A 26,807-nucleotide genomic window follows, 5' to 3' on the forward strand; every position below is an offset into this window, starting at 1 on the left:
CCCTCCCCCGCTCATGCTTGCTTGTGCTCTCTTTCTCTATCTCCAATAAGTAAATAAAATCTTAAAAAAAGTTTTGCCCTGTATTGTTCCTCTCTCCCTCAGCCATAGACCCCTTCCAAGGTCAAGCTTAAAAGACCAACGAAGCAGGCCACAAGTAAGCAGGACACGGTTGTTCAACGTCTGGTGGAATACTCTTTTGTCAAGACCATCCCACATGTTTAAGGTATTCTTGCTAAAAGCAGTGGAAATTATTCACAACATTCCATCAGAATCCAGCAGAGGAGGGCTGCTGCCTGCAAAGCCTGCTGTGTGCCACGGAATGGTGTCAGCCCCTCCCCTCCCTCAAGAAGCCACTGAATGAATAAGAAGGGTAGGTTGTGTCACATTGGCTCATATTTTCTCTAAATATGCAATCTCTTTGTGTAACACATAGATGAGCAACCATCTTAGCAATAATTAAAGCAGCAAAGTTTAAAATGTTTAAAACGCTAGTTCTTTTAGACAACTAAACTGGTTTCCCAGTGAGGTGGAACACAATCAAAATGAACTATTTTTAAAAGAATGAAGAATAATTACCACCTTTGCAGCAAAGACCTGACTGGACAATAACACTTTACAATGAAATAAGTGCTAACCATTAAAGCCCTTGACATGTGTACCCTGGGAAGAATTTCTCTTCCCATGGGATCTTGCTTACTTATTCATGTGTGCCCATAACTGCTATTCACCTGGGGCCAAATTCCTGGTGTCAAGTTCAAACAAGCAGTGTCAGGTTCTCGCCACAGACTTAAATGGATTGTTTCTCATGGAAAATGTCAGAGTTTGAACTGAATGAGTATGGAGCAGAAAACACAGATTCTCTGGGAAGACTCGGCCATTTCTTTGTTTCTTAAAACCCCGTTCTCCAAACAGAAATTTAGGCTAGTCCTAAGAAAACCAGAGAAAACCACAGCAAAGAGTCATTAGCGCCACATCCTCTGAGCAGAAGCTGATCAGCTGCCATCTTCCCTTGGTAGTTTGGAAATTATTCTCCCTCATTGGATCCAGTTTACACTTTTTATGAGATGCTGATATAGCATGATGGTCAAGAACACTGGCTCCAGGACAGACTATCGGGCATAAAGCTTGACCCTACACCCTTCTGAGGTGCAGGACCCAAGACAAACACCTTAACCTCTGTGCCTGTTTCCTTATCAACAAGGCAGGAGAAGGAGAGGGACTCTTTTACAGGATTATTATGAAGAATAATGTGAGCTACTTAGAATAATGTGTGGCACATAGTAAGAGTTCAATTCCTGCTAGAAATCATGATGGTGATGATGAACCTGTTTTCAGACTACTGTCTAAGTGAACAGTATACAAATAGAAGCAAATATTGTGCCACTTGAAAGAAATAGCTGAATTGGCCATAATTCTTAATAGAAGTGACATTTTGAAACTCTGAAACTTTGGACAGCATATAAAATGAAGGGAAAAGATTACTATATCCTCTAGGATGCCTGGCTGGCTCAGTCAGTAGAGCATACAACTCTTGATCTGGGGGTTGAGTTCAGGTCCCACATTGGGTGTGGAGATTATTTAAAAATAAAATCTTAAAAAAAATTATTGTATCTTCTAAGAAAATCTCCAGGAACAAAAAAAGCTTACCATTCTGCTCTATCATACATCTGTTGATGACTTTAGAAAACATCCTTCCTCTGCCCCCTAAAGAAAATCAGAATGAATTTTATGCTTCTGAATTAGAGTCCAGAGGCATCAATATGAATTTATGTTTATCTTACTATAGAGGCAGACAGATACAGAAATAATTATAGTCGACCTTCGAAAAAACACAGTTTGAAATGCACGGGTCCACTTATATGTGAATTTTTGGATAAATACAGTATAGTATTTATAAATGTATTTTCTTGGAACACCTGGGTGGCTCAGCAGTTGAGCGTCTGCCTTCGGCTCAGGCGTAATCCCGGTGCCAGGATCAAGTCCTGCATCGGGGTCCCTGCAAGGAGCCTGCTTCTCCCTCTATGTCTCTGCCTCTCTCTGTGTGTCTCTAAACAATAAATAAATAAAATCTTTAAATATGTATGTATTTTCTTAAGATTTTCTTAATAACCTTATCTCTTTTCTAGCTTGCTTTATTATAAGAATACAGTACAGAATGCATATAACATATAAAGTATGTGCTAATCACCTATTTATATTATCGATAAGGCTTTCGGTTAACAGCAGGCTATTAGTAGTTACGTTTTTGGAAAGTCAAAGTTATATCCCAATTTTTGGTTGAATGGGGGAGTCAGCACCCCTGACCCCATGTTGTTTAAGGGTCAACTGACAAATATGTATGTACACTCAAGTGAGTATGCATACCTTCATTTCCTAGCTCTACTCACTTAAAGGTCCTAGAACCAATGGGCAACAAGCCAATGCAGCCCATACCTTGGTTTTTAAATACCATTCTTCAACAAAAGGAACCAGAGCTCCTTGAAGAAATGGCTGATACTAGGGCTGAAGCCTAAAATATGCAAGATGAGCCTGTAACATCTAGTTGTGCCAGAAAGTAAGGAAGTGCTCAAAAACCAAAATGATAAGCATATGTTAAAGGGACACAGGGGCCAAAAGAAAGAGCTCCCAGTGGCCAAAGCTGGAACCATTTGAGCAACAGATGAAATAACACAGTACTGCATTATAACCTATGAGTCCATAGTGATATAAACAAATGATTGAATAAATCAGCTAAGTGGGTAGAAGTGACAAATTTCACCTTCAGAAGATTTCCAAATAATGTATGTAGATATTCCTTTCTCAAGGAGGGAGTATAATCCCTCTCCCTTTAGTATGAGCTTATTAGACTTCCTTCTAAGAGTTGGGGAAGGTAACTTGACACGGCAGAAACCTGACAAACACTAGCTCAGCTGGGTAACCAAGGTCAACATCACCAGTGGTAAGTGGTAAGTAATGAATATAGCACTCTACCACTGTGGTCTTCCTCCTCTAAACCCATAACCCCAGTCTACTCATGAGAACAACGTCAGACAAACCCCAATTGAGAGATATTCTCCAAAATATTTGACTCCACAAAATGATCAAGGTCGCCAGGAAAAAAGGAAGTCTGAGAAACTGTCACAATCCAGAGGAGCCCAGAGAGACATGATAACTAACTGTATTATAATATTCTGGATGGGATCTTAGAACCCAAATAAAAGGACATCAGGGAAAAACTAATGAAATCTGAGTAAAGTATGAATTTTAGTTAATAATGAAGTATCAATATCAGTTCCTTAGTTGTGATAACTGTCCTAGTGTAATATAAGATGCTAATAAGAGGGGGAATTGGGCGCCTGGGTAGCACAGTAGTTTGGGCATCTAACTCTTGGTTTCAGCTCAGGCAGCTCTTGGGGTCATGGGATCAAGCCTCCTATCAGGCTCCATACTCAATGCAGAGTCTGCTTGGCACTCTCCCTCTCCCTCTGCCCCTCTGCCCCCATCTAAAATAAATAAATACATCTTTAAAAACAATAACAGGGAGAACCGGATGTTGGATATATAGGAACTCTTTATTATCTTTTCAACTTTTCTATAAACACAACACATACACATCACTACATGTAGATTTAGGCCCTAACTGCCACCACACTACAACATATCTACTTCCAAACCATACACTCTCATTTTATCTTCTCTGGGGCCAACTATTAATATTGGTTAAAGTGATGACAGACCATTTACCAAGACTTCTAATAAAGCTGTAAGAATTTAGTTAGCTAGTATTGGCACAGAGATGGCCAATACTATTGGCCAATGGAACAGAATAGAGCCCCATTCATACATGACACGTGACATATGAATGAGCGGGAAATGTATGGACTTTACAACCAATGCAGCTCACTAACTGGACAGCTATCTGTGAAAACGTAGGCAGCATATATAAAAATCAATTCTAAGTGATATAAAGACAGATAGGAATATCAAACTGTAAAGTTTTAAAAAGACAATCAATATAGGACTATCTTCATGATCTCAGGGGTGTGGAAAGATTTCTTAAATAAGATTCTTTCCCTAGCCAAAAACAAAAACACCCAAAGCAGAAAGAAAAAAAAAAATCAATAAATTCTATTACATAGGAATTAAGGACTTCTGATAATGCAAAAACCAAATAGAGATCAAGAAGCTAAAAGATAAATTTGAAGAAAATATTTCAACGCATACATATGTTTAGGGGATAGCATTAAATATATATGCATTTCAAAATCCTCTGAATAAATAAGATTAGGGTAAATAACCCAACAGAAAAAGTGGCAAAGACTTGAACAGACTCTTCACATAAAAGGACACTTAAGTGGCCACTAAACATGTAGGAAGATGGCAACTTTATTGGTAACTGGAGAAATGCAAACTGAAATTACTCTCAGATGTCACTCCACACCCTAATATCTTATGGCACTAAGACTAGGACGGATGTAGAGCAATAGGAAGTCTCACGCACCACTGGTCTCCACTGGGGAAAGCATTGGCATTTCCTAGTAAAACTGAGCATGTGCATATTCTGTGACTCAGCAATTAAACTCTAACCCATTGGAATCTAAGGAAGTGCTTACACATGGCACTATGAGATGTATAAGAATATCCAAGAACCCAAAGTCACAGTAACACCACACCAGAAATAAATCAAATATCCCTCAACCACAGGATGGATAAACTGTGTCACACTCATAAACTCAAATAGTATAACCAATGAAAATGTACAAAATCCAGCTAACAGCATTCATTGGGATGAATCTCCCAAGCATGTTAAGTGCAAGAGACAAGTCATCATGTAATACATACAGTGATAGTCCATTTAAAATAAGGTACAAAAACTGGCAAACCTAAATCTGTTATTTAGAAATGCAGATGTGAGTAGTAAAGTATAGAAAAAACAAAGAAATGATTATCACAAAAGTCAGAGTTACTTCTAGGGGGAGAGGATACGGTTCGGGAGGAAGGCTTACTCATAGTTACACAGCTGTTCACTTAATTCTTAAAAATTCCCATTATTCTTTAAAATATACATCATTGTTTCATATATTCTTCGTTAAGAATATTTTATGAGTGAAAATGGGAAAAATTCCAGATGTCCTCACTGGGCTCTCTCCCAGGGGCCTTCAGTTCCTTCCCTCCTGCTTCCACACCAGCAGTGGATGCAGACTCAGCCACCTGCACAGCACCAGAAGGAGGTATAGACAAGGAAACGCTCATCTCAGAGCACAAGACACATATTTCACAGCACATTTCAAGACACACATTTCACAGAAATGAGCACATTTCACTCTACTCATCTCACGTAAAGAAAACATCATGTGCATTTTGATACTGACCATGATATTATTTCCAGACCTTTCAGTGGCTTTTGATGTTCATTGGCTTTTGTGCTTTAGTATTTGGAATAAGTTGGATTTTTATGATCCAACATCTCATGTTCTGTGACTCGGTTTGTATAATTTTAAACAAACTCTTATGTTCATCAAGACTGGAATGTGTTTTGGAGTATAAGTACATATGGAGTACATATAAGAAATAAAGGCAATGTATCTATTCTTAGCAAAAAAAAATGTTTATTTTCAGGTATATTTTTATCTGCTACAGACTACAAGTTTATCCAAAAATCTGAAACAACCAATGCCTGGCAATTCCAGAAGTGGTCCGTGTACTTGTGGAAAAGCTGTAGAAGGACTATGCTGGCTGCAAAGTCCAGCTCCCTCTCCAGTTCTCACGGGAAATTGTAACAATCACTTGCTCAAGAATCTAGAATGGCTCCCATAGCCTACCTTGAAGTTGGCAAACAAATTTCATCTCTTCAGCTGGCGCTAACTCCAGAAGTATTGTGTTAAGGGGCTTGAGGCCACAACAGGCTCAGGAGAAGATAGTGCCACACTGATGGGCAACGATGCCATGAGTACAAGTAATGGAAAAGTGGCCCCAGCACATCAAGCACAAACTACTTACTCTGCATACTTTTAGCCAGGCATAAACTATCACCTCATTATCCATGTGTCTTCCCCCATTTCCCAGGCAAATATTCTTCATGATCTCTCTTCCATAACACATGCCAAACTCCCTCCCACCTTCATGCCTCTGTCCATTACCTTCCCTTCCTGGAATTTCCTCCTGCTTGACTGATCAGTAACAGCTCAGCTTAATGGCACACTTCATCTGTAAGCCTTTCCAAATCACTCCAGATGACTACAGACTATCCTTTTCCTGAATTCTTTTGTCCTTTCTGCACCATAACATTTGGAGCTTTATTAAATATAGCCTTGTATTGCTCCTTAGATATTTTCCTCCCATGGGTACTACTCTTGGCTTTCCAAATAGAGGCAAATAGCTCCAAGGAAGATACTTTCTTCTCTTTTCTTGCACTCTCCATAGAAAGTTGCTGCCCACAAAAAGAACTACCCCAAATCACTTGCTAATCAAATGATTAGAAACTGATAGGATAAATGTCCTTCCTCCTACCACACCCTAGTTTCACTGCTACCCCAGATATTCTTTTCTTCAACTTACAACCTCTATACTCCAGAAAGGCTCTTGACTCACTGGGAGCAGCCCCACCAATCTCTCTCAGTGTTGCCCTTAGAGATACCAGAGCCTAGAGACTATGATTCATCTCCTGGGTTGCATCTACAGGGGATGGGAGGAGTTTGGGTAGAGGGAGGTAGCAATGGAAGAGCCATTCCCAGTTCTTGTAAGAGCCCACCACCCCTGAGGTCCCTCCCAATCTCCAAACCCTTGTCTCCATCATCACTTTGATTGGGTAACTTCCTACCAGTACCATTTGCCAGATAAAATATATTAAGCCTAAGTCCTATCAGCACTTCTCCAAGATCCCTCTCTCACCCCTTCTGATTTGTTCACAGCCCTAACATACCAGTGAGGTGTGGGATTCTAAGAAAAAGCCAGTGGGAGACCTCTAAGCTTGAAGAACAGGTCAAATTAGAATCTATTAAAAGAAATCCAATGTTAAATGATGAAGAAAGGCAGTAAGAGTTACAAATTTGGGGAGATCCAACAGGATTTGTATACAAGACCAAAAGTTCAAAATCAAGAAAAGAAGATCAAGCAAAAGAAACAGGACTGGAATCTACTACGAGGTAGGGGTAGAGTGAAAGTAACTTTTTTTTTTTTTAATTAGAGTTCAATTTCCCAACATATAGCATATCACCCAGTGCTCATCCCATCAAGTGCCCCGCTCAGTGCCTTTCACCCAATCACCCCAACCCTCTGCCCTCCCCTTCCACTACCCCTTGTTCGTTTCCCAGAGTTAGGAGTCTCTCATGTTCTGTCTTCCTCTCTGATATTTCCCACTCATTTTCTCTCCAGGTGAAAGTAAATTCTATCAAGAAAGTACTTATAATGATGGCTACAAGTCAAGACTGATAGGGAAATCTGAAGAAAGGAATTCTGGCTTAAGGGTCAGGGATCAGATAGGATATCCTCTCCTTCCTCTGAAACCTGAAAGATCTTGCCCCCAGTGCCAACTAAAGCAGATGGTTCTTCCTGAGGTACCTGCAGTCCTTCTTGTGGAAGTGCCACAACCATGTGACCCTAATGCCCTCCCCAAGCTAGAGGCAGCCCATACAGGCTGGTTATGAGGAAGTCCCACCATTCCAAGAGGTGGCTGGGTACAAGGTGCCGGCAAGCAGGAGCCTGATATTAATTAGATGGAGACAAACCCAATCACATCTTTTCTTCCGGTAACTCTCAGTGTGAGCTGCAAAAGAGAGGGGGCCAGAGAATGGGAACTGCTTCTAACAGGATAACAGGATGATGGGTCAGGGGTACTGGATCCTGAAAACTGAAAATCCACTGTTTCCATTCTCCCTAAGGTCAGAAGGGTGGGAAAGAGGCCCAGAAAGTGTGGCCTGCACAGGCGTGGATATATGCCCAGCTAGGTTCCAGGACTTCCTCATTCTTCCCCATCATCAACTCCTATCACCTAAGGCAATGGTTTTCCAAGAATGGCCCTCAGACTGCTTATAAAAGGATCACTTTACAAAATGCATATATCCCCAGCCTGCCACTGCCTACTGGATCAGAATCTCAGGAGTTAGGTTTCTGGAATCTGAATTTTTAAGAAGTTTCCCTGTGTGATTCTTATGTTCGTGGAACTTTTAAAACTACTGAAGCAAGGTGACCTATTTCTCTTTTTCTTTTCAAGACTGTCTGCTCTAATTCTCTGCCAGGCCCAGGACAAGGCCATGCAGTCTCTTGTGGGCTCCCCAGACATCCTGAGAAGGTTTTTCTATCTAGACTCCAGGCCACATCTGCCCCCCTTAGAGCCACCTGGAATTAGCCCCATGCCACACATGCTTGTTCAAAAATCCAATGACCTACCACCGCTTGACACTCATGCCACCGTCTCCTGCCATCCAATTGAGGCAAATTGCACAGCTTATGCTGTCTACTCTGAGCTGTACCTGCCCTTCTAGTCTGCAGGCCTCTCAGGACCTATACAATCAGTTCAGCTATTTTCTTTCAATTCTATATTTCCCTAGAATGTCCCCAACTTTACAATCTTTCCCTTAGCATTAGCAGATGGTAGGGAGCAGGGGGTAGGGAGATGGAGCCTCTTTCTCAGGCCCCATCAGGAATTGCCTGGGAAGCTGTGATCAGAACTTTTCTCCAGGGCACATCTTCACTGCTGGAAAGGAAAGTGACAACTACAAGCACCTACTGTATGCTGTCTTTCACGGGACAGTCATACCTACAGTATGGCCAATTCCAGTTTGCCTCCAGGCTCAGATTTCGAGAGGCTGCATATCGCTCTGATTTCACAGTAACATGAACACAAGGATATTTTGTCTAGAATTTAAGATATTCAGGGAAATGTCACAACGATCAGGTGCCTAATAAAATACACTAGAAGTCCTGAATTCACCTTATCAGATGCCTTTGAATGCCTTTCACTCTGGGTTGTGTGGTTGGACCTTTATACTATCTCTTAGAACATGGGAGAAAATAAAACACAGTGACTGGGTGGTCGGGCATCTCCTCCGTGAAGCACTTCTGTACACACATGCCTCATGTGGGTTGAGTCAAGCTCCCAGAATTAATTCCATTTAAAGTCCAAGACACTCTCAAAATATGCCAGGCATATCTCTTCTTGTGGACCTACAAGCTTACATGACCCAAGTCTGTTAGAGGACACCGCCTCCACCTGTACACACGCTTACATGTTCACGTCACATCTACACACTGTCCCTCTCCAAATCCCGGTGAAAAATAAAGCATAGTTTTCTGGCAACTACAGAAGGGCAAAATGTTTTAGGATTAGAGTAAAAGAAGGTCAAGCTCTAAATAAGGTCTGGAGTATAGAGATTTGGCTAACTCCCCAGAAAAATCATACCAGCAGGCACAATCTGGAGCAGTCAGATTGGCTGACCAAGAACTTGATTCCACTGCCATGGAAAGGTGTCAACAGCAGATGCCCATTAGGCCCTATCATTTACCAGACTATTCCTGTCTAGCAGGGGGCAGTTTATACACAAATCATACATCAGGCTTCCCGTTCCCTGCTTTCCTAAATGGGAGTTTTAATCCGGTCATCCTGTTTTCCTTTTGCACATTGGGTTTGCCGTGGATGGTTAAATTCATCACTTGGCTTTTTTTTTTTAAACTTTAGTCAATCGTATATAATACATAGAATATGCATATATAGGAGTGTGTATGTGTGTATAATATATATCCCCACATATATATACCACTGTTCTAATATTTACTTATCATTTTTATCTAAATCAACCTTTTGTTCATTAAATATTTTATTAAGATAATTGTAAGCCCACCTGCACTTAGAAGAAATAGATAGATTCCTTGTACATTTCATCCAGGTTCCCCTAATTGTAACATTTTGGGAAAATATAGTATAATATCACAAACAGGATATTGACATTGTCACACTGTCTTACTCAGATTTTCCCAGTTTTACTGGTACCCCCCCTTTTTTTTAAGATTTTATTTATTTATTCATGAGACACAGAGAGAGAGAGAGAGAGGCAGAGACACAGGCAGAGGGAGAAGCAGGCTCCATGCAGGAAGCCTGACGTGGGACTTGATCCCAGGTCTCCAGGATCAGGCCCTAGGCTGATGGCAGCGCTAAACCGCTGAGCCACTGGGCTGCCCTTTACTGGTACTCGTGTGTGTGTGTGTGTGTGTGTTAGACTCCATAGAATTTTAACCCCTGTGTAGGTTCATGTGTCCACTACCACAGAGAAGACACTAAGCAGTTCCAATACCACAAGGATCCCTGGTGATCACTCCCCCCCTCACTTACCCCATTTCACCGGCCCACCATGACACCCCACCATGTCACCCCTGGCAACCATTAATGTCTTCTAGTTCTAAAATGTTTTCATTTCAAAATCTCATATAACTGAAATAATACACTATGAAACCTCTGAGATCAGCTTTCTTCACTCAGCATAACTGCCATGCAGGGTCATCCTGGTTGCCTGGAGCAGTGCTCTGTTCTTTTACACTGTTGCATACTATTCTGTGATGTGGATGCACCACAGTGTGCTGAGTCATCCACCTTTCAGAGGATTTCTGGGCTGATTCCAGTTTGGGGCTATTATTTAAAAAAAAAAAAAAGCCTCCATGAATATTCATGTGCAGGTTTTGTGTGAATGTAAATTTTCATTTCTCTGGAATAAATACCCAAAGTATGACTGCTGGGCATATGGTACTTGCATATTTAGTCTTAAAAGAAACTGCCAAAATGTTTTCCATTTTACATGCATACCAGCAACATATGAGTGCTCCAGTTTGTCTGCATCCTTGCCAGCATTAGGTGTTATCACTTTTATTTTAGCCATTCTGACAGGTCTGCAAATGATGATGAACACCTTCTCATGCCTATGCTTATCATCTTGATATTCTCAAGGGTGAAGTGTACTTTCCCCATTTTCAAGTTAAATTTCTTTAACCATTAAGTTTTGAGAGTTCTTTATATAGCCTACATGCTAATCCTTTGTCAGATGTATGGTTTGCAAATACTTTCTCCCAGTCTGCAGTTTGTTTTTCAAGCTCTTTACATGGGCGTTCACAGAGTAAGTGTTTTCAATTTTGATGAGGTCCAATTTATCAATTTTTCCTTATATGGAGCGAGCTTTTGCTGACAAGCCTCAAACTCTTTACCTAGCTGCAGATCCTCAAGATTTTCTCTCAGGAATTTTCTAAAAGTTTTACAGTTTTACCTTTGACATTAAACTCTATGATTCATTTTAGAGTAACTGTTACATAAGTTGTGAAGATTTAGGTTGCAGTTTTCTCCCCTCTATGGATATCCCATTACTCTAGCACCATTCATTGAAAACTATCTTTCTTCCACTGAGTTACTTTTCCAAGTTTGTCAAAAATCAGTTGAGCATATTTGTGTGGATTTATTCCTGGGCTCTTTATTCTGTTTCATTGATCTGTGTGTGCATCCCACTGCTCATACCATACTGCCTTGATTACTGCAGCTGTATAGTAAGCCTTAATAGAGGATAGAATGATTTCTTCCACTATATTCTTCTTTGTCAATATTGTTTTAGTTTTTCTAGTGCCTGTGACTTTCCCTAAAAAATTTTCCTGTGAATTTCCCTAAAATTATCCTAATTTTAGGATAAGCTTCCTTATGTTTACCAAAAAAATCTTGTTAAAATCTTGATAGAGACTTCATCGAACCCATTGACCAATTAATTTATGGAGGACTGACATCGTACTATGTTGAGACTTGCAATTCATGAACACAGTATATCTCTCCATTTATTCAAGTCTTGTTTGGTCTCTTTCTTAAGTATTTTGTAATATTCAACATACAGAACCCGCACATGTATTATTAAATAGATATCTAAGTATCTGGTTTTCTTTGGAGCAACTGTAAAGAACATTGTGTTTTCAGTTTTAGTTTCTGCATACTCATTTTTAGACATAGAAATAAAATTGATTTTTCTGTGTATATTATACATCCTGAAACTTTGTTAAACCCACTTATTAGTTTTAGGGATTTTTTTTTTTGGTATATTCCTTTGGAGTTTCCATATAGACAATCATGTCCTGCATATAAATAATTTTTTAATATATGTATATTTTAAGATTTTATTTATTTATTCATGAGAGACACAGAGAGAGAGAGAGAGAGAGAGAGAAAGAGGCAGAGACACAGGCAGAGGGAGAAGCAGGCTCCATGCAGGGAGCCTGACGTGGGACTTGATCACGGATCTCCAGGATCACGCCCTGGGCTAAAGGCAGCACTAAACCGCTGAGCCACCTGGGCTGCCCCAATTTTTTTAATATATTGAAATAAATTTTATATCACTATCACAAATGGAGCTCTAGCATCAACTGGCATAGAAATGTAATTCTAAAAAACAAATACAATAAAGACAAAACATAATTAAATTCCAGCTAGAAACATTTGTCTGCAGAGGCCCTCAACCTTAGCCCTGCATGCTGCTCTCGTTCTCTCTCTCTCTCTCTTAAAAGGAGAATAGTGTTGAAAATTTATTAGCCTCAAGTCAAGTCATAGGAATGTTCTACAGAATAGACCACACACCACGCCATACAATAAACCTCAATACATTTAATATAATTAAAATCATACAAAGTATGTTTTCAAATTACAATGGAATCAGAAACCATCAACAGAAATTGGGGAAATTCACAAATATGTGGAAATTAAACAAAACACTACCAAATAAGCAATGGGTTTGAAAATAAATCAGAAAAAGCTTATTAGAATAAAAAACAAAATCACGACAGACCAAAACTTATGGGGTGCAGCTAAGGCAGTGCTTAAAGGGCAATTTGAATGCCTAAATTAGAAAAGAAGAATTCAAATAAATATGCTAATCTTGCCCTTTGAAAAACTAGGAAAAAAGAGCAAAGCAAACCCAAAGCAAACAGAGGGAAAGAAATAATGCACATAGAGAAAATAAATGAAATAGAAAAACAATGGAAAGCAATCAGTGAAACTGAATGTTGGTTCTTTGCCAAGATCAACAAAACTGGCAAACCTTTAGCTACACTGAACAAGAAATAAAAGAGAAGGCTAAAATTTCTAAAATCAGGAATGGAAGAGCAAACATTGCTACTGAACTTATAGAAATGAAAAGGATTATAGGAGAACACTGTGCACTACACAAACAAATGAGATAACTTAAATGAAATGAATAAATTCCTAAAAATACATAAATTACTCTAACTCGAGAAATAACAGAAAATCTGCGTATACATATAACAAGTAAAGAAATTGGATTAGCAATTAAAATCTTTCCACAAAGAAAAGCCTGGGTCCAGATGGCTTCACTGGTGATTTTATCAAACACTTAAAAAATTAATGTCAATCTTTCACAAACTCTTCTGGACAATAGAAAAGAAGGGAACACTTTTAATTCATTCTATAAAATCCACTGCCTTAATATACCAACATTAAACAAAGACATCACAAAAAAATGAGAACTACAGACTAATATCCTCATGAATACAGACATACAAATCCTCAATGAAATACAAGCATTAACAAAGACATCACAAAAAAATGAGAACTACAGACTAACATCCTCATGAATACAGACATACAATCCTCAATGAATACAATCCTCAATGAAATACAAGCAAACAGAACCCAGTGGCACAAAGGATTATGCCTCATGGATAAGTGGGATTTGTCCCAGGAACCACCAGGTACGCAGGTGGTTTAACATTCAAAAATCAATTAATGTAATACATATATTAAGAGAATAAAGGACAAAAACCACATGATCACCTCAGAAGATGCAAAAAAAAAAGCATCTGGCAAAATCCAACATTCATTTGTGATTAAAAAAACAACAAACTAGGAATAAACGGGAACTTCCCCATGCTGATAAAGAGGATTATGATGCCAACATCATAATAAGAATGATTAAATGTTTTGCCTCTAAGATTAGGAAGAAGACAGTGTCTGCTATTACCATTTCTATTCAATTTGTACTGGGGGGTTCTAGATGGGGTAATTAAACAAGAAAAAGAAATTAAAGGCACCCAGATTGGAAAGGAAGAAGCAAAACTATATTCACAGACAAAATAATCTTGTATACACAACGAGCATACCATAAATGAAATTAACAAAACAATCCCATTCACACTAGCATCAAGAAAAATTAAACACTTAGGAACAAGTATAAGAAAAGAAATGCAAAACTTGTACACTGACAACTATAAGACATGGGCAAAAGAAACTAAAGATCTAAGTAAAATGGAAAGGCACCTCATCATGGATCAGAAAATTTATCGTTGTTAAGATGTCAATAATCCCCGCATTGTTCTAAAGATTCATTCTCTCTTAAAATCCTAGTTGCTTTTTTTGCAGAAAATGAGAAGAGAATCCTAAAGTTCACATGGAAATGCAAAAGACCCAAAATAGTCAAACAGTCAAACAATCCTGAAAAGAAAAACTAAATTGGAGGACTTCTAATTCCAATTTCAAACTTAAAAAAACTACAGCAATCAAAACCATATGGCATTAGCGTAAGGATATATAGATCAACTGAATAGAATTAAAAGCTCAAAATAAGACTTTACATTTATGGTCAACTAATTTTTTGACAAAAGTGCCCAAAAAAATTTCAATGGGAAAAGGGTAGCCTTTTCAACAAATAGTGCTCGGAATTAGATACCCATATAGAAAAAGATTAATTTGGACCCCTACACCTCATAATACACACAATAACTCTAAATGGGTGATAGATATAAATGTAAGCTCTAAAATTATAAAATCCTTAGAAAGCATATGAGCAAATTTCTGTGATCTTAATTAACCAATCACTTGAGCATAAGAATTAAAAAGGGAAGGGCAGCCCCGGTGGCACAGCGGTTTAGCACTGCCTGCAGCCTGGGGCGTGATTCTGGAGACCCTGGATCGAGTCCCACATCAGGCTCCCTGCATGGAGCCTGCTTCTCCCTCTGCCTGTGACTCTGCCTCTCTCTCTCTCTCTCTCTCTCTATCGGAATAAATAAAAAATAAAATCTTTAAAAATAAATAAAAAGGGAAAAAATCACAAATTGGACACTATGCTTTTGCACTTCAAGAGACACAATAAAGATTATAAACAGACAACTCATAAAAGGAATAAAATATTTTCAAATCACGTATCTGATAAGGGATTTGTATTCAGAACACATAAAGAACTCTTACAACTCAATAATAAAAAGACAATTCAACTAAAAATTGGGGAGATTTGAAGAGAAATGCCTCCAAAGAAGATATACAGTCAATAAGCATATGAGAAGATGTTTAACATCATAAGTCATTAAAAAATACAAACTAAAAAAAAAACTAAAAAAATAAATAAAAAATAAAAAATACAAACTAAAACCACACTGACACAACTTCACACCCAGTAGGATGGCAATAATACAAAAGACAGGTAATAACAGTGTTGGTTGAGAATGTAAAGAAATTGGAACATCACATATTGCCAGCAGGCATGTAAAATGGTACAGCCACTGTGGAAAAAAGTTTGGCAGTTCTTCAAATTGTTAAACACAAAGCTTCCATATGATCCAAATATTTCACTCCTCATAATATACCCAAAAGAAATGAAAACATATGTCTACACAAAATTTGTCCATGATTCTTTACAGCAGCTCCTTTTAAAGTGGCCAAAAAGTGAAGACCACTCAAATTTCAAGTTCATTCAACTAACGAATAAGAAAATAAAATGTGGTATATCCTTACAATGAAATATTATTCAGCCATAAAAATGAATGAAGTACTAGTAAGGTTACAACCAGATGAATTTCAAAAACATGCTAAGTGAAAGAAACCAGTCACAAAAGACCATGTAAGAGCATGATCTGATTAATACAAAATGTCCACAAAAAGCAAATTTATAAAGACAAGAAAGTATAGTAGTGGTTGCCAGGGGCAGGAAGCAGTTGGGCACTGGGAGTGACTGTAAATTGGCATGTTCTTTGTAGGATGAAGGAAACGTTCTAAAATTAGATGTGATGATGACTACACAGCCCTATAATTATACAAAAATTTATTGACCAGCATACTTAAAACAGGTGGAATTTATGACTTCTAAATTAGTTCAGTGAAATATATTTGTAAATAAATTTAAATTTTTAATTATACATTAATAAATGTTTAAAAACTTACAAACATCAAACTAGTCTTTCCCTCTGACTTAATCAAGCTGGGCTTTTTAAATTGAGGTTTGAAAGAGAATTGCAAAGGGAGTCCTTTCCTTGCTGCATAATTCAGTAACAAATAACAAATAGCAGCTAACATAACTTTGTGTTTAACGAAAGATATAGACTCCACACTTTAAACCACACTGCAGGATTTTGAGAAGTCACATTCAGACCTCACTAAGGCCAAACTAGAGAAGAAAGGTAAACTAACCAGAAACCTGAACTAGTGGGACGGTGGTCCCGTGATGTCACCGCTGGATGTAGCACTGGGACTGTCTCCCATTGGAGGGGCTGTGCATGAATTTATGGTTGAAAGTGAGATGGATGGATAATGTTAGCTGGGGCATTTTGAAAACTGTACATATAGGCTGGGCACAAAGCAGAATGGCTGTTGAGGAGAATTCTATACCACTGCATGAAAGGCGAATTCCACCCTGAAACATGGTACATCTCCTTCAGGTATCTGCCCTCAGCAAAGGCTGTCTCTACCCACCCACCCGACCCCCTTCCAATGACAAAAGTTAAAGTGATTCTTTTGCAATTCTAGACAAGCAAGCTATTTCAGTAAAGAATGTATAAAACTAAAAAAAAAAAAAAAAAAAAAAAAAATGTATAAAACTATTTCAGTAAAGTACAGTAAAGAATGTAGAGATCTGAACTAAGTCTAGGGAGTTTTGTTTTTTTTTTGTTTTTTTTTTTTTTTTTAGTCTAGGGAGTTTAAAGATTTGTCCAGCCCCCAGAAAAACAAATAATTAAGTGGTGTTTATGGCTGTTATTATAAACCAACCCAATGCAACATGATACAAAGCTTTTGAAATCCTGAAAAAACAGAGCAATTTGTCAAAGGCCATGTTAAGAGCTTTTGCAAGATTTATTTCCATTGTTTATCAAACTTCTGCTTAATCGTACTTGGATGAGCAAAACCTGAGCATGACATTGCTGTTTTATGAAGACCAATGACTGGAATTGCAGAGAGTTAAATAGCCAGCGAGATGGAGATGATGCAAATTCACTATTTCTTTCTTATTGCATTTTTATTTGGTAAAAATAGCTAGCTTATCAGGCTGCATAAAGCTCTCATCAAATCTCTAGTCCCTGTGGACTGGATCCCTGCAAACTTTGCTCTAAGTAAAGCAAGGTCACCCAACCAGTGTCTCTGAAGGAAACCAGTGTTTCTATATGACACATCACCTTCAGATCCTAGAAGAAAACAGTGAGATTATATAGACCCGACTATAACCTTAAGTTAAAGTTAGAACTAAAATAAACATGGATGCTATGGGAAATATTATGAATTCTAACTCTATTTACCATTTGAAAGTCTTATTAAAATGGCCAGTTGAAATAATGTCAATAAAATTTTTAAAAAGTAACAACAAAAATAATAAAAGCATTTAGCCCAAAGACCTCTAGAGTCAGAGATGTAAATGTGCAATTTGGTTTTAGTATCCACTTCTAGGTGATCCATCCAATTTGCATTTCCATATTATTTTTCCTTAATTCTACTCTGGTTGAACAAATACTACCTGGACCACAAGTGAATGACTATCTATTAAATCATTATTCTGAGAACAGACTTAACAACACAGGCATGACAGCTTTTTACATGTAGACATTCAGAGATGAAGGATATTCACTACACAAAAAAATTTTTTTAATGCATCTTACCTAATATCTGAGAGATCACACTTGTTTCCAGCAATAGCCATTACAATGTTTTCTGGACCGTGCTCCTTCAGTTCTTTCACCCATTTCTTCAGGGTATGAAATGAATCCTAAACCCAAAATGTAAATAAATTAGTCATTGGAAAGTCTCATCAACACAGTATTTTACCAAGTAGAAATATAAACCTAACTCAATTTATCAGAGAAAAATATTTTTAGCAAACGTATGTGAATATGTTAACATCCAGCCCCTATCTTGGCACAAAACTTCATATTAGCTGTTACACCTAAATGGCCTATAAAAGTTTCCTTTTCTAAAACTGAAACTTGATGAAGAAAATCATACTAGTAATTTTCTTCTATAAATGCCATTAATTTAAAATGATAGCCTTGACGCAACATGAAAAAGACTTAAGTCGTAGGACCAGATATGTTCATGCTTATTTCACGACAGAAAGAGAAAGAATACATCTATACATTCTCTCTCTCTCTCTCTCTCTCTCTCATGCTCTCTTCCTCTCATCGTGTTCTCCTTTTTGCCCTTCACTCACAATCGTCCTGCAGCAAACCAGTCAAGGTAAACACTAGGTTTTTAGGTAGAAATGGTCAGGAACTCATGGTTGACAACAGTGATGGATCATTAAACCAGCAGTCCTGTGGGCTGAGTCAGAATTCCAGGAGTGGAAAAAACCAGTCTGCAAACCACTGCAGTTACTTGATGGATATCCTAGATCCTCAACATGATAAAGTATACTTTAAATATGGTATACTATATATATGCAAATACACTACACATACATAAACATTATCCTTGACATTTTAAGTAGTGTGATTGAAACACTAATAGAAAGTATTCTCTAATTATAAAACATGCAGAACTTAAAAATAATTCTCCCCTTCCTAAAAAGTTGACATTCTGGAGAGCAGTAGTGGCAATTAAAAAAAAAAATCATTGTTGTTCATTTAATTTGGCTAATAAATTTGAAATGTTGCATTACATATAGGTGAATAAATTCAATATATGGTGCTGCATATCCCTGGCTACCATGCTATGAAATCTCATTCCAGGCTACTGGCAAGACTCACGCAGTGAAGTCTCTGCTTTGGTCTTTCTAAGGCAGAGAATCAACATAAATAGCATCTAAATTTTAAAGGGGGCATTCTTACCTGTTTGGTAATATCATATACTATGACAGCTGCAGCAGATCCACGGTAGTACATGGGAGCCAGTGAATGAAACTGTTTAAGAACAATGAATATTTTTAGGCCAAAATCAACACATTTTATGCAACCCCAAATTAAATATAAAATTTTCATCCTATATTAGCCTTATAGAATCCCTGAATTTCCCCTAGTATTTTCCCCAGGAGCCATATTAAGCAATAAATTCTCCTCCTTGACTGCACATGTGCTTGTGGCTTATAGACCATGAAATTCACTTTTGGGCTAAGGCCAAAAATAAACTTTATTTTAAATGTTCCTGTTCTATGAATTTTTTTTTCTCTACTGCTCATTACTTATCTAATATGACTGACCCAGGGCAATCTCATTAGACTTACTCAGTGGTAAGAAAAAGATGCTTGCCAAGTGGAGGAAAAGAGGAGACTGGCACAGGTCACAAGACCCTCACCGTGTCCTTAATGAGGAACACTGAGCAAGGGCACCTCCACAACCCGCCCTCAGCCTGCACGGCTGCTGTCCCTCAAAGGCACACGGTGACACACACAAGCTCTGTTCAAAAATGTGAGCAAAGCAAGACTCGTTGGTCACTAGAATTCTTTCTCCCAAAACAGGATAGATAATTATGCTGAGGATACTGCACAGATTCTATGTACTTTCTGAAGAATAGATCTTTGAAAGCTGAGTAGTCATAGACAGCTCAACAGAAAAATGGACAAAGGATATACACAGATAAGTCTCCAAGGAAGAGACATAAATTGCCAATAAGTATTTTAAAAATTCAATTACAGCAAAAGAAATTAAAATAAAAGCATGAAGAGGCATGTGTTAATTTATTCAGTATTAAGAAGATTTATTATATTCATTGTTAGTTTGGATTTGGGCAGGGGACCACTCTCATATGTTACATGGGAATGTATTTTAGACCTTCTTGGGGCATCTGGGTAGCTCAGTGGGTTAAGCATCCGTCTTGGGCTCAGGTCATGATGTCAGGATCCTGGGATCTGAGCACTGAGTTGGCCTCCCTGCTCAGCATGAAGTCTCCCTCTCCCTTTCCCTCTCCCCCTCTGCCCTGCTTGTGCTTTCTCCCTCTCTCAAATAAATAAATAAAATCTTTGAAAAAAAAGAAAAAGACCTTCCTATGAAAAGACTCTCAACATCACTTATCTTCAGGGAAATGCAAGTCAGAATTACAATGATATATCACAACTGTTAGGATGCCTGCTATCAAAAAGACAAAAGACAACAAGTAATGGTGAGGATGCGGAGAAAAGGGACCCCCGATGCACCTTTGGGAATATAAGTGGGTGCAGCCACTATAGACAGGACTATGAAAGGTACACAAAAAACACATAACTATATGATCCAGCAATTCCCCTTTTGGGTATATACCTGAAAGAAATAAAATCAAATACCTCGAAGAGATCTCTGTATTTCCATATTCATTGCAGCATTACTCACAATGCACAAGATATGGAAACAACCTTAGTGCCTACTGACTGAATGAATAAAGAAAATGTGGTGTATGTACATACACAAGGGGATATTATCCAGCATTTTAAAAGGAAATCCTGCCATTTGCAACAACATGAATGAGTCTAAAATATATCATGCCAAGTGAAATAAGCCAGAAGTAGAAAGAAAAAAACTGCATGATCTCACTTATATATGGGATCTTAAAAAGTCAAATACACAGAAGCAGAGAGAAGAAGGGTAGTTACCAGGAGTGGGTATGGGAGAGAATTGGGAAGTTGGTGAAAAGGTACAAAGTTGCAGTTATATGGGATGAATAAGTTCTAGAAATAGAATGCACAGCATGATGACTGTGGTTAATTATATTGTATTGCATCTGGGAATTTGCCAGAAGAGTAGATTTTAGGTGCTCTCATCACTTACAAAATATGTGAGAAGATATGTTAACTAGTTTGACAATAGTAATAATTTCACTATGTCTATGTACATCAAATCATTGTGTTGTATAACTTAAATATATAATTTTTTAAAGATCTTATTTATTCATTTGAGAGAGAGCGAGAGCAGGGGGAGTGAGAGTGGTAGAGGAAGAAGTAGGGCTCCCCACTGAGCACAGAGCCCCACACGGGGCTTGATCTCAGTGCCCTGGGATCATGACCTGAACCAAAGGTAGACTGAGCCACCCAGGCACCCCAATATATTATTTTTATTTTTAAAAAAAGAGATACTTTCTTTAAAAGCCATTGTGGATGATATATACCAAAAGTTAAAATGTGCATATTGTTTGACCCAGTAATTTCACCTACAGGAACATATACTGGAGTGATCATCACATACAAAGATACTCATCCCTATGTTATACATGGGAGCAAATATTTGAAAACTAATGGCTCACCATACAGAATCCATTAATGGTATCTGCGTATAATGGCATATTCTGAAATAACTGAAATGATGGTGAAGATTTTTATTTATAGGAAAAGATTACATACTGTTAAAGGAATAAAAAAAAGTCTCAAAGCAGCCTATGGAGCATGCTACAATTTAGGATAAAATGTGAGTGGGTAAATCTATGTGTACAGCTATAACAATGTTTCTCAAAATGTTAAATGGGATTTCCAGTGATTTGTACATTTTTCTTAAAAGAGTCTGCATAGCATTATGCATAGCATAAATGTTTACAATGATTTTTTAAAAAAGAAAATCGCCTTTTAAGTTTAAAAAGAAAAAGCAGTAATTTTTATTGGAGAGTAAGATAAGGAGCAGGGAGGGAAGGAAGGATCAATCCTGAAGCTTTTCCAGTGAACAACAAAACCCTTGCTCATTCATGTTTATTTCCCACACAATACTTATCACTGAATAAAGACCTGCCAAAGGGAAATGATCCTATTTGGGGATATGAAGCACATCAGTTCCTGAGATTTCCCTCTTAATGCACTGAAGAGAGTTAGTGTGGCACTCTCAGGAGTGTGGAAGGAGGCAGGCTCTTTCTCACCTCCCCAGCCCCTGTGCAAGCCTCACCCTGGACAGAAATTGCTCTGGTGCCTCTGTGGTTTTTTAGAAAAGGGAATGTGTTGGATAGAGCTCAGGATGAACCCAGGAGTTCCCAGCTGACAGCCTTGGCCACTTGCCAGGAGTCACTGGAGGACAGCGGGCCATTTACCACCCATGCCTTTCATCTCCACTGCCCAACACTGTGCGTTTGTTGTAATTGTCAGGCATCAATAAATCTATTTTCAATCCATCCTTTGGAAATCCATTCCCCGGTATAGAAAATAAAATCAGAATTCCTGCCCAAATGGAGGAAAAAACAATGTATTTTTGAAACATTCCTGCTTTGCTAAGGGTAGGGAATGCATATAAAGTGTCCTTTAGCCCAACTATATAAAATGCCTTTTTTTTTTCGAAATAGCTTCTATATAAGAAAGGTCCACATTAAACAACACCATGTAGGTATAAAATTTATATTTCAAATATCAAGATATTTGTGAACTTAAGCACAGAGATGAGCAAACTGTGGGCATCTTCTTAAGACAGAGTTCATTTTCAGCTCTGATACCACCAACTGAATCTGAAATGGTCACTAGTGTGCAGGTCTCATGAATTATTGAATAGATCTTTGTATATAATGCATTACTTGTTCTTTCCTTCCTCCAAATGGAATCATTTTGAAATAAATCTGTTGGTGAAGCTACTTAAATGACTTTAGTGCCGGGGACTTGGGGGTTTTAATGAGTTAAAAGTTCAAGTCTCAGTTCCAAAACCCAATAATGTATTGACCAAAGGATAATATTAGTGGAAGACAAAAAGATAAACCACTTCTAGCCTACAATGTATATACTCTTCCCCATACAAATATAAAAACAAAAGCACCACAATTGGCTTTAATACTCAACATGACATAATTCAATTTCCGTTGAGCCCAAATTAAGACTGATGAAAACACTCACATAAAAGATTCTTTTAGAAATACAGTTTCATAATCACAGGAGGTTGCTATAATTTTTAACTCTCACCTTAACGAGTTCTTTGAAAATTAGCAAGACAGACGCCAATTCAAAATCCCTTCTTCCCTAACTATCCAGCAAAATATCTAGAATACCAAATTAAAGTGCTCAGATAACTCTCAAGTGGCATTTAATTATTTAGAAGAAGCACAGGGAATTGTGAAAAGTCAATCTAACTCTCAAAAGAAATGTCCTTATTGTGGGTGACTTTGTGTTTTTTAATTGTTGCATCATCTACAGAATAAAAGAGAAGGGAATGGTCTTCTTCAACCTTCTCAGATTTCTCAGCTTTTACAGATAGATGCTAACCCTGTGCTCACTTCCAGCAACTGGGAGAAGGATAAGCGGGCATAACCTTTCTGGAAAGCAATCGAACAATGAATATCAAGAGTCTTGAAAATGTTCACACACTGATTCAACAATTGCACATCTGAAGGGAATGATCCAAGATGGTCACAAGGGAACCAGAATTCACTCCAGAATACCAGTAATGCTGAAAAACTGGAACACACTTCAATGTCTAGCCATCAGGGGCCAGAAACATAAATTTGTCTAGACTCCCTCTGAGTCTAGATCTCTTCATACTCTGCCCTTAGCCATACAATGGACTGCTGGGCAGCAGTGAAACTCTCATTTCTGAAAAATATATGAGATGGCAAAAGAGACAAGTGGAGCAGTCTGGTACTTCCCAAGGGTCTTCTACAGAACCCTGGGCTCATGAGGTGATTTTTGGAAAAAAGGTTTCTTGGCCAAGTAGGTTTCAGAAATGCTATATGTAATAATGATCTTCTAGAGATTTACAAAGTATTATTAGTACATTGAAGGCTCTGAAAATTTCTGTAGTAAAGAAAACTATTTGTTTCAATTTTAACTTAGACTACTCAATTTTTTTTAGCCTTTTTTCAAGTAATATTTATTAACATCTTGAGACCTAGTATGCTCAGAATTCACATTGAAGGCAAAGTATGAAGAGATCTAGACTCAAAGGGAGTCTAGATATCCATGCCTGGCTCTATTCTGGTAAAATGTGGGTAGCGGTGTGGGAAACAAAAGCAAAAGAAAAAAAAATCAATTTCCTTACAATTTACAGTCCATTGACAAGTCCTTGAGACAGGCAGAGTGACTCTCCTCTAGGAACTCAACTGTCTCCATGTTAATTAATACTTTAGCTTAATATTAGCTCAAACTCCAGGAATCTGTAAGTCTCCTCTAACATAAAAATTTCTTTGGGGGCATCTGGGTGGCCTAGTGCTTGAGCATCTGCCTTTGGCTCAGGTCATGATCCCCGGGTCCTGGGATCAAGTCCTACATCAGGCTCCCTGCAGGGAGCCTGCTTCTCTGCCTGCCTATGTCTCTGCTTCTCTGTGTCCCTCATGAATAAATAAATAAAATCTTCAAAAATAATAAAAATAAAAATTCCTTTGGAAACTTTCTTTGTCTCAACCCCCCTCGCCCAAGATATATGTTAGCAATCATCCTTCCAAGATAGACATCTGAAGGGTCTCATGACTAAGATTTTACTAGATAGTGTAAATGGCCTTTTCCCAACAACGGCTAAGCCCCTCAAGGTCCTGGAAACCTTGCTTCCAAATTCCTCAGAGACTTATGCTATCCCTAACCCCCTCCTAACTTGAAAGTATATAAACAGCCATTTCTCATGACCCCAGTGCAGCTCTTTCTGAAACTCGGGTCCTGTCCTCATGTTTTAATAAAACCACCCTGCTTGCACTGAAGATGCCCCAAGAATTCTTTCTTGACCACTGGCTCTGAACCTCAATATTTTCATGTCAGTTAGCAGTGAGGGTGGAGTCAGTGGTGATAACTAAGGTTTTTCTAGCTCTGTGATGATCCTCATGCCCAAGGTACGACAGACTCTGGATAGAACCTCCTTCCTTTGCCCTGCTCTTGATTCTTCCAAGTGCATTACCTACAACACAAACCTTTCTTCCCTTCCCACACCACCCCATTCATGTGTGCATGCACACACTAGTCAGCACACAGTGGAAAGTATTATTCCAGGAAATATCCTAATCCTCCAGACCACCCAGTCTGCTTCAGGAAAAATTCCTTAAATGCAGGTTTGTGGAATCATAAATTCCATAGCAGCAAGAATTCTGCATGTCAAGAATGAGCAGTAGTGGAAAACACATAAAGTTTCCAAACAAGGACAGGCTCCAGCTGGGCTCTGTCCCCCAGACGAGAATTATCCAAACCAGACGGCTCTTGCATCAAGTCCAGGAACTTGTAGGGATTGGTTATGTGCTATGATTTTCAGAGGACACTGTCCCTGGTGAGTCACTTCGATGCAACCAGGGAGCCAATGCTGGTCGGTCTCTGATCCCAGCACACAATCAGAAATTCTCACCATCCCACAGAACCCTGAGGCCATGGACAGTCAAGGGCAGAAACCAAAACATATCCCGTGGTTCATTAGGATTCAAACAAAGAGGGAAGTGGTAGAGGAAAATTCCTGACATTCCCAACATTCTCAGCTGGCAAAAGCTGAATGGAAAAACCATTACTGACTGTTCTTTCTGTGCCATTCAGAAGAACATTTCTGATTTTTACACAGACCCTCTCTTTCCACAGAAAAGCAGAAGGCCTATATAATATGCCCACTCAGATGTCCTAAAATCCAATAGTAAGTAAAGCTGAATAGAAAAAGGGCTGGGAAACTATAAGGCAGACTATTAACAGTAGTTATTTCTGAATAATGCCATCATAGGCAGACCACTACTGGTAATATGTCCAGACTTTTCTTTAATTTTAATAGGACACACTACTTTTACAATGAAAGGGGATTCCCACCCCCCTTCTTTCTTCTTTCTTTCAATTTGCCAATTAAAGTCAAAGAGCTTCCTTGGCATTCAGGGATCAGGGCATTGAAGCAAACATATCAGGAGGAAGCTGGGTTTTAGAAGTAACCTGATCTCTGTTTGCCTCCTTTTTGACAAGGTAAGGTGCAAACCTTCTTTAGTAGACAATGATACAACACAAATCCAAACATCTTTCTACAAAAAAAGGGGGGGTTGGAGAGTAGGGCATGGGTTAGTGTTTTTGTAAAAGACAAGGTAATGAACTGGCATATTCTGATCCTTAGAATAATGCATAAGACAGAAGTCAAGGTTTTGAAATGATGTAGAAGTACATTTTTTCCCACCCATGTAATACCCAACTACAGAGAACCTCAACTCTAATTCCTATCTGTTAGCAAACCAATGGAATTTCCTAAAAGTCCACAACTCTGCCCCACCCCGTCCTTAAGTTCTCTGCATTTCTCATCCCACACAGCCACCATTCATTTAAAGGAAATGCCATGAGGTTTGGTCATGGCTCCCTTTCCCTCTGTACTCTGCTCAGGTTGCTCTGAGTTTTCCCATCTGTATACAGCCCTCCTGTTCACGATAAACACCCCTCTTCGAGAGAAGTCTCCCTGCAGAATGGGACAGCAAGCAAATATCACCTGGAGCAGGACAGACCTTGGCCCATGGGCCCCAGAGCAGGGCCTGACCCCGCGCTCCCTGGCAGTGTTACCCATCCTGCAGTCCTGCCAACATGGTACCCGAAGGAAAGCCTGCCTTGCTGGGCACCCATGAGGAGCTTCCCAAGTCTGTGACAGCACCTTGGTAAGAAGAGATCAGATCCACACAAGACACACTTGCAGGCATGTGGTTTCATTCACCCCCAAAAGCACCAGGCACCCAGGCCTCTGTGCTGAGTTCACCTAGTGCAGCCTGCAGACCCATCTTTCCTTGACTGGTTATCTGGAAGTTTCTACTGGAGTAT

The 26,807-nt window shown here is 38.7% G+C and overlaps 1 protein-coding gene across 3 annotated transcripts in view; it reads right to left on the reverse strand.

Annotated features, from left to right (window-relative positions):
* The window catches only part of RAB31 (RAB31, member RAS oncogene family), a 129,249-nt gene that overhangs the window by 24,168 nt on the left and 78,274 nt on the right, over positions 1–26,807 (reverse strand). For all 3 annotated transcript variants that reach the window (XM_077899957.1, XM_077899959.1, XM_077899958.1), the window contains 2 exons: positions 19,030–19,101; positions 17,866–17,972 (listed from right to left, as the gene is read on the reverse strand). In XM_077899957.1, coding sequence (XP_077756083.1) covers positions 17,866–17,972; positions 19,030–19,101 — 179 coding nt within the window. The remainder of the gene's footprint in view (positions 1–17,865; positions 17,973–19,029; positions 19,102–26,807) is intronic.

The sequence above is a fragment of the Canis aureus genome, chromosome 6, assembly GCF_053574225.1.
Source record: "Canis aureus isolate CA01 chromosome 6, VMU_Caureus_v.1.0, whole genome shotgun sequence".
NCBI classification, from domain to species: domain Eukaryota; kingdom Metazoa; phylum Chordata; class Mammalia; order Carnivora; family Canidae; genus Canis; species Canis aureus.